The 9,597-nt window shown below is 43.4% G+C and overlaps 1 protein-coding gene across 1 annotated transcript in view; it reads right to left on the bottom strand.

Annotated features, from left to right (window-relative positions):
• Positions 1 to 1,031: 1,031 nt before the first annotated feature.
• The window catches only part of HSD17B2 (hydroxysteroid 17-beta dehydrogenase 2), a 15,098-nt gene continuing 6,532 nt past the window's right edge, over positions 1,032 to 9,597 (bottom strand). The window contains exons 4-5 of the mRNA XM_008638697.2: positions 5,165 to 5,302; positions 1,032 to 3,725 (exon numbers count right to left, since the gene is read on the bottom strand). Coding sequence (XP_008636919.1) covers positions 3,367 to 3,725; positions 5,165 to 5,302 — 497 coding nt within the window. The 3' untranslated portion in view covers positions 1,032 to 3,366. The remainder of the gene's footprint in view (positions 3,726 to 5,164; positions 5,303 to 9,597) is intronic.

Consider the following 9,597-nt stretch of genomic DNA (forward strand, 5'->3'; position numbering starts at 1 on the left):
ACAGCAGGCAGGATTGTCATCAGGGGCCCCATGAAGAAGAGAAATGGAGCCAGAATAAAAGACCTTATAAAAACAAATTGCTTTATCACTCACCTTCCATCTCCCCAAAGCTGTGTATCTTCAAGTAATTCTTCACATGAAAAAGAACGTGGCAGCCAGAGCAATGAATGCAGAGCAGGAGAGTGGGATCCCAGGACACCAGCCAGGGAATTCCTTTGTAAAAAGCATCCAACAGCATTTACTTCTGGGTCACAACAGCATTCCAGAGGCTGGATCAGAGGGCTGTGTATAAAACCTGCTCTTTAACCATGATTTCCATAGTTTACAACTCCTTTTTTACACCATACACATGTGTTTGCAATATATACACACCTGATTATTGTGGGGCATTAAGTGATGTTTTAGACTATTTATTAGTCTTTTTTAGGGCCACAGCCAATTTCTTCAGTTTCTCAGATGCTTTTCCTCACAGCACGTGCATTTTGTTAAAAGTTTTTTATCTTTGAAAATAGGCCCAAATCACAATAACTAGTTTGGGTTTTTTAATACAACACTTTCCACTGCTAGAACTCAACATCCTCTCTTCCCACTCCCAAAATATCTTTGTATCAGATCAGCCTTTACGGTAAGCAAAGGACCATAACACCCAGGCACTTGTTCTTGAGAGCATGAGCCAGTGTCAGCACTAACATCCATGTGGACTTATTGGCCACAAAATCCCACAATTTATTCTGCAGTTCTGCCACTCTCAGTTGGGATTATATTCCATGCAAGCCATTAGCAAAAGAAATTTCCTTCTAGTACTAGAGCCCATTAAGTGACACATAATTCAATAATGTGTTACAACAGAATTATCTTTAAAACACGAAGTAAGATCCCTGTAGGGATAAAACAATAACAATCTTTGATATCACAATTATTAGAGACTTGCTAAAATATCTTTGTAGTTAGGTAAAGAAACATAAAATGACTATTTTGAGCTGAAATTTCCTGGGAAATAAAAGTTAAAAAAATAAAATGAAATCAAAACCTCCAAGTAAATGCCTAATTTAATATGTCTGCAACGTGCAAGATAATATTCCTATTAGGAAAGTCAAGGGGAGAAAAAAAAAATTACATTTTATAACCACAGCCAAATAGCAAAGCAACAATTAAAGATTGTTATGGAGATTGCTAGGCAAAGCAGCTGACTGACTGCTAAGACAAATTTCGGTTATATGATGGATAATGTGCCTAAGGGCAAAATTCCAGCCCACAAAATTTACACCCAAATTGGGCATGAAGGGAAAAACAGCCACCTCCATCCACAATGGAGATCAAGATAGGCTCCCTGGCAGCACCTTCCCTCACCCTGCAGGCAGCCAAAACTCACAGGCTGTCACCCAGCACACCCTCAGCTCACACTCATCTCTCCTTCCAGCTCACAAGCTGCCTTTGAACCAACTGGGATCACATCCTGCCCAAAATGGGGCATCAACTGCCATCTTGTCCCTTTTCCCTGGGAACACTCCCCACACCCCCTTCCTCCTCAGTGTTCTCCTGCTATGGAAACAAGGGGGTCAATGTAGCACTGATCCACAAAAAGCAGAAAGGGTGAGATGAGACAAAGTCACAACCATCTGGTTACTAAATATTATATTTTTTTATTACACGTTTTTGGTGACACATAAAAAATTAGGGAAATAGATAAAGGAAGAAATTGGCAAAGAGAGAGAGAATTAGTCTCAGAGTTCCTGAGTTCAAAACACTGAGCACACTTCCTCCAAGGAAAGCAAAAGTCTGCAATCAGGGCACTGATATAAACCCAGCAGGTGATAAACTTCAGCAGCAAAAGCAGCAATTGTGACAAAATGTACAGGACAGGAGGACTCCCCCACTGGACACAGATTCAAATGATGGCCCAAGCCCTCTGAGCATCCTCTGTGCATTTACAGGACTCTTGCATTGATCTAACAGACACAGTAGTGATGGAATAAATACCATAGCTGCAAATTAAATAGTGATTTTGGCCAGTTGGGTGCAAGAGCACAGCACAGCAGTAGGATTATGACAGAAGAGTTAGAAGTTGCTCAGAAAGGAAAGGAAAAAGGTATGTCTACATTTAAAGCCCAGAATGAGATCACTTTTAATTTTTCATCATTGGAAAAGAAATGCATCTTGTAAAAGACAGAACACATGGCCAAACCATGGGACGCAGGGGGATGAGGATTTCTTTCAAAATATCACAGCCTTCAAAGCCCAGGGATGTGACAGACAATGCAAAAAGGCAGTAAGGTAGGAAAAATACAGGTGAGCTGCCCAACCACTTGCCACTGGTGAGGGGTTTATGGTAAAGGGCACCAGGGAGGGCACCTGCTGCTCCTGGCATGGAATTAGGGAAGAGGAGTGACCCCAGTCTATCAGAAGTTGGACACTGGGCTCAGCAAAGCCACTTGAATCACTGACTGATCTTAGATGAGTGAGCACAAACTCATCCCAAAGCAGAGACGTAAGAAGGTATCAGGAGAAATGGGCAAAAAACATGAGTTCCACGTAAACCCAGACTTGAGTAAGGAATTGTACAAAAAGCAGAAGTGACACTAGAGTTTAGTAACAATTAGATAAGCACAGGCATATACAGGCAATGCACAGAATGACCCAGACAGATCAAATTAGCAGCTGATACACTCACTATGACTATTTCTATTACTGAAGGAAGGAAATTATTTTTATATATATATATTTATTCATAAACATCTTGATCTGTTTGCATTCATTTTTTTCCCCCCCAACTAAATTTATGTTGCTTAATCTCGCAAAGAGAACACATCATAAGCTTTAATACTATACATCACAAAACTTGGGGGGGGGAAAAGGACAATCATTTCTCAGATTCAACAGCAAAAGAACCAAAACACCAAATCCCAAACATATTAGGCTGAAGCTGCAGAGAAAAAGACTTGCATTACACAGCTCTAAGTCTCTTCAACAATAGGAATATATTTAACTTCTTACAAGATTTAAGGTTGTTGACTCTCAAGGGGTTTTGTTTTGTTTTAAAAAAACATGTAACATATCTCTCTGTGTGCTGTTGATGCCTTTTGAAGCAGGCAGGAGCTGCATAATTTCATGAGGTACCTTACACAGAAAGCAGGATACAAAGACGTCAGAAAAACACTGAAATTCCTCAAAAAATGCCCCCATCTGGGAAGAGCTTCCTATTTATGTTTATCCACTGCTTTTCCCAAACATTGCTCTTAACACAAAGATTTCTCTCTTTGCAAGGCAGTGTCAATGCAACTTAACAAAGACAGCACAATAAGTAGCAGTGTCTTAGAGAGTTCTTCCCACCTATCTCATCCAGTGACATAAACACCAGTGGACACCTCAGAGGTTCCTGCCTTCATCTCGTGATGTTCTCAGCTTCCTTGGAACAGGGCCAGCACTCAGCATCTTACTAATGAAGAAGTCATAGAACCAGAGGGGGAAGTAGCAGAAGATGCAGAAGGGGATGTAAGCCCCCTTGCCAGGGGTGTAGAGGCCCTGGGGTCTCCTGGCCAGCAGAGCATGCAGGACAGCATCCAGCACAGGGGAAAGGTCAGGGGCACAGTGGGAGGGCATGTCGAGGAGGTACTTCCTCAGCCCCAGGAAATACTCCTCTCCATAGGTCTGCCTGGTGTTTGCCGGGAGGTTCTCCAGCAGCTCCTTCTCTTGCTTATCCCACTGCTCAGATGTGCCTTGGATACCTGCAGTAGCAACATCACAGGATAACAAGTGCATTTAGGGCTGGATTTAAAAATAATAAATCTGTAATTAATAGACAGAGTTGATCTAAACTGGGTCAGTGGAGAACAAACACCACAGCTGGTCAGCAGCCAGTGCTTTTAGCTGGAAGAGAAGGAAAAGCGTGAGTACTTTTGCTACACTAAAAGCACAAAGTTCATGCCCCATTTGGCTCCCTGCTCTCCCAAAAATGCTCTCTCACAGCCAAATCAGCATTTTTTCTTTCCCCCTCCTCCCTACTTTGCCACTCTCTCCCAATTCATTCTGTGGATATTTCCAACACGTATTTATTGCAAACAACTGAGGACAGACAGGCAAACTAAGATGAACAGGATTCACTTGGGTTGGCCAAGTGCTAAGCTGACCTTTCAACAAGTGACATTAATATTTCAATAACTAGTTTCCTGAAGGATTAGCCTTCTATTAGGACAGATTTAGAACTCTAATCTCTTTTTTCACACCATTTGCATCATGTAGGAATGAAAGCAGGGGCTTCTCCAATGCAATTCTTGCCTAACTACCAAAAATTAAGCATTGCAAATAAAGAAAAGCACTTAAATAAATATTTAAATCTCAAATCCCAGGACTCATTTTTACCCAGAAGCCTGAGTACAGCTAAGCAGGACCCTGAAGGTGAAGCCTCAGGCAGGTTCCACTGACCACAAAAGGCTGTCAGAGCCCAGAGCCTCGCATGGTCCCTTTCCCAGGGGGGAAGCGTTCAGGGAAGTAGCATTTTATGAAAAAGACCAATTCGATTTGGTCTTGACATAAAAAATGCTCTGGGCAGGCATGGGGTGCAGTGAGGGCATGTGCAGCAGGAGATGAGTCTGGAACCTGGATAGGCTCTGCAAAAAGGGCTCAGTTGGAGGAGAAGGAGGAGAGTTTAGAACAGAAAGTAGCAGGAGCACAGGGGAAAGGAGTGGAGAGGAAAGATCAGAGGATATTGACAGCAAGCAAGCAGGATGACAGGTATTGTGCAGATACTGCCATGCAAGACAGAGCAGCTCAATAAAGAGAGCTCTGATATTGAGGAAGAGAGGAGTGACAGGGGGAACTGAAGCTCCCAGGCAGGACAAGTGAGCCATAACACTCAAATTGGACACACCGTGCTGCTCCGTTTGTCAGCTCCAACAAAGCGGGAGCAAAGGGAAGGCACCAACTGCCTGGATCCTGTCCTGCCTCAGAGCAAAGACAGCTCTGCCCAGGAGAAGGGAGGGAGGCAGCATGCAGAGCTGGAGGGAATATCTATCACAAAAAACACAGAACTTAATTTCCATAACCCACATAAAAAACGGGGGGAAAAGTCCAGCTCCTGAGAATCACTCAGGGCTCTGTTTGAGGCTGCTGAACTACAGAGAGAGAGGAGAGGCAGAAAGAACATTCCAAAATGTCAAACACCGACCTGTTCTGAAGCCTGATGGATGAATTGCTGCAACTTTAATGCCCCATTTGGAAAGCTCTTGCCTCATTACTCCAGAAAACATGGACAGAGCTGCTTTGGATGCCCCGTACGCAGCATACATCGGTAGTGGAATGCCTCCTGCAGGAGCAATAGAAACCTGATAAACCTCGACAGTGGCTCTTCCCAGCCTTTATTTTTATGATTTAGGAGGCAAATTACAGCACAACCAAAATGATGCCTCTCTCACTGAGGTTAAAGACAAGTTAGTGAGGGAATCATCTCTTGCTAGAGGTTAAAAAAGAGTGAAAGTTGTAAATGAACAGTTGCTTACAGCAGTTATGCTCAGTAACACCTGGTAAGACACCTTGCAGGGCAGAAAAAATAAACTGGATTGCATTTAAGGGTAAAAACTGCTGAAAGTTATGGCTGTTGGTTTGAGAAACACAGATAATGTTTTAGTTCATATAAATAGTGAAGCAGTAGTTTTATGCTCCTGTTCTTGTCACCGTAACACAAATTTCAACCCCACAGTTAGAACAGGGTAAATCATCTCAATTCTGGATTTATAAAGCCAACTTGCTTTTCTGTTCTTTCCAGACAGTTTCAGAAAGGCCAGAGACAATAATGCAAGAGTGGAGAAAAACCTCTGGGGACAAACCAAAGCTGGAATCACACCCCACGAGTGACAGGACTCCCTGAGACCCAGCATAGAAGCAGATCCCCTGCCTATTGTTTTATCCCATCTTTTTCAATCCCAGAAACATTTGTTCAGATGGGAAAGCTAAGAGAACACCCAGTATATGTTTACAAAAACAAGCTTCCAGAAGAAAGTATCTTCCAAATGCAGAGACAATCTGGCAGATTGCCACTCCTTCAGCATTAGAAAAACACAAACATGCTTTGATTTGAGCATCTTCTTCAGCCCTCCCACTTCCTCCACCAGCTGGTGTTATCACCACACAGATTTAAGATCGTCACAGCCACCACAGGCTGTGCTGGCAGCAGAGGAGGGAGCACAATGGACAATCCTTTTCTTGAGGCACATCCCTCCTTCTCCTGCCTGAATGGGCGGTTGGACACATCCTCCCATGGAGCCTCTGTTTCACGTGCTACACATTCATCTCCAGGTGTTTGAGTATTTTAAAGGAAAATGCTTCAGATACAGGGGAATTTTCAGGTAAGCCACTGGTGCTGTTGGGTATTGTACTGGGATGGCCAAGGCATCACAGAAGCTGTTTACATAGAGCCATTCCCTTGAAGAAGTCAGGCCAATTATATGTTAATTATTTTTCTGTGTGCATCTGAATAAGCTGGATTGGTTTGAGCCAATTGAATCACATACTTTTCCCTCTAAGGTCAGGCTAACCTGAGCCCAGTTAAATGAGCCCTACACAGACAGGAATAGATTCAGCACAATGAGACCTCACTGACTTCTCCACTAATGGTTTACCAAAGGACCCCCAGACCCTGGGTTAAGAGGAAACTCTTCACCCAAACCAGCCTGTGTGCAACAACATCTCTGCAGGCAGCTTAGTTTAAGCAGGGTCATTATCAGCTCCTGTAAGAAGGGCAAATTACACAGCACAGGGAAGCTCTGCATTTATCCCTTCAAGGCAGGTCAGGTGTTCTCACCAGGAATTAAGATATCTGCCCCAAAGCACCCACACTGAGAGCTTCACTTGGGTGTGCAGAGGAAACAGGGGTCTGGCCTGAGAGCAGCAGCAGAAAGGTTCTTCTGATAATTCAGTCCTGATTTCTCAAAGTGCCAGCAATGAGCCATACACACAGACATACAAATACAGAGCAAATCTGAGATTATAAAGATAAAACAGTGTCACAGCCAGACTGCAGCCACATCCTCAGCATAAAGGGGAACACCAGGTGACACCTTCACAAGTCACCCCAGCAGTACAGCAGGGTTCAGGGGGACTCCAGCTGTGCAGAAGGGCAAAGGAAAACATGGGAAGCACGTGACACAGTAAATCCCTAAGAGATCCTACACCAAAATACTTTCCAGCAGCACGGCATCCTGCTTCTAGCAGGTCTCTTTTTCAAAGGAGCCCTCTTGCTCCTCAGCTGTTGGCTACCAGATACTGCATTATTGTATTACATTAGTTCCTACATCTCAGCATCTCAGCTGTCCTCCTAGAATAGAAGGTCATGTTATAAAGATACACATAAAAATATATATAGCAAAATTTACGGGGAAAGAAATGGAAGGCATATGTTAATTTTTAAAAAGGTTTGTTGTTCATTTTTTCTTTCATGGAAAAATACCACTTTCCTAGTAAGTTAGGCCTAAGTATTTTGAAGGCACCCAAAATCTTCTTGAAGAAATATAAACACAGAGCTCCCAGGTTATCAGCAGATATCACAAACTGAGGTGATCACAGACTTCTGCCTGAACATGTTATAGAAATACCTGCGATGTACCACCAATCTTTATGGAAGCTCACAAAGTTTTCAGTCATAGCATCTAGAACACAAGATCTGAATTTTACTGGGGTTTTTTGTCACAGAATATTTTTAGCCACATTAAACTCTTCTTTAAAGGCTGTTTTCTGGGAGTAGTCTCCCAAACAAAAGAAATTTTCTGGAAATAGTCTCCCAAACAAGAGAAAAACCTGAACTTATTATCTTAATATTTGTTCCCTGGGAGTATTGACAAGCCAGACTGACCAACACCTTCCTTGGCGTTTTTGCCAAGGAAGTTCATTGGTTTTCCTGCTGCTCCAGGACTCTGTTTTAGCTCAGCTCACCTGCCATGCTGGATATGTTCACCAGCCTCCCCTGTGATTTCCGGAGCAACGGCAAAAAGGTCTTGGACACCTCCACAGCCCCAAAGAAATTCACCTCCATGCAGTGCCTGTAGATGCTCATGGGGAGCAGCTCTCCATCAGCAGGGAAGCCCAGGATTCCTGCATTGTTCACAACACCCCAGAGTCCTGGGAAGAGAAGAAAGCACAGGGCTGCAATGCATCAGGAAAATATCTCCATAAGGAGTGCACTGATGAGCTGGATGGTGCCTCCAGACCAAAGCAGAGATGATCTGCAGCTGCAGATACACATTCCCCACTCCAAGACCAGTCACTACCATCTTCCCATGTCCCAAAAAACAGAAGTCTTGGATGGAAATATCCTGACTGCCCAAGATTCTGCCCTGGAAATGACCTACACACCTAAGCCGTGGTGTAGCCAACAGTTAAAAGATGCACCTGCTAAGCTGCTACATCAGTACTTCCATTGTAAAGGGGGCAGAAAAAAGCTGTACCTGCGTTTTGCACTTTCTCTGAGACTTTCAGATAGGCCTCCTTCACTTGAGTGGCATTGGTGATATCCAGCTGCAGGACACAGAGTCTCTGGGAACAGGTCCTCCGCAGCTCCTCAGCTCCAGGGCCATCCGTGTTCAAAACCCCAGCAAACACAACAAAGCCCAGGCTGTCCAGGTATTTAGCCAGTGCATGTCCAATCCCAGTGTCGCTTCCTGAAAGCGTCAAAAAAGCATGGAAAGTGCATCTGTCCTATACCACCATTAAAAATAAATAAATAAATGCATACACACATTGGAAAGCCATGTAAATGTAAACAAAGACATGATGGCAAAGTTCCTGAAATACATATGCCAGTAGAAAGAAAGGTTCAGATCTGGAGTTTGAGGAACTGGACATTTAAATGTTCCTCAAAGACTGACAGACCATGTTCTCCTGATAAAGTATCTAAAAAAAAAAAACAAACAGAAAGAAACCCCACACTAATGTTTTAATTTTAAATCTCCAATGGGCAAAGCAATTATAGAGCACTGGAATACAAATTCTTGGGTTCTATTTCTTCATTCCAAGAGGCAGCATTATTTTATTCACACATCCACCACACAGATCCCTCAGATAAGCACTTTTTTATTACAGACTGTAACCAAGCCAAAACTAAGCAAGTATTTCTTTACCTGCAGAGCATTTCAAATGCTTTCAGGACCTCAGAGAGCTTCAAAATGGCATTTTTGTGCTAAGTCAGCTACTGAATTCATGCAAACTTGCATCAGAATTTCTCTTATCCCCTCTATTCTCTTCCAAACTTATCCCCAAACTTTGTCTCTATAATGCCATGACCTAGCAGCTGCAGGGAGCACTGTGAGGCCAAACACGCAATGGTCTTTGGGATCACAGTTGTGCAATTCTTCCCAGCAGGTACCAATGAAGAATATTTAACAAATAATTGGATTCACAAGTCTCTCCCTTCAACAAAATATTTTGCTGCTGCTACAGAACAAACCACAGAATGGTTTGGATTGGAAGGGACCTTAAAGATCATCCCATTCCAACCCCCTGCCATGGGCAGGGACACCTTTCCCTAGCCCTGGCTGCTCCAAACCCCATTCAACCTGGCTTTGGACACTTCCAGGGGGGGGGCAGCCACAGCTTCTCTCGGCACCCTCT

Source organism: Corvus brachyrhynchos, unplaced genomic scaffold, assembly GCF_000691975.1.
Source record: "Corvus brachyrhynchos isolate BGI_N302 unplaced genomic scaffold, ASM69197v1 scaffold26, whole genome shotgun sequence".
NCBI lineage: Eukaryota > Metazoa > Chordata > Aves > Passeriformes > Corvidae > Corvus > Corvus brachyrhynchos.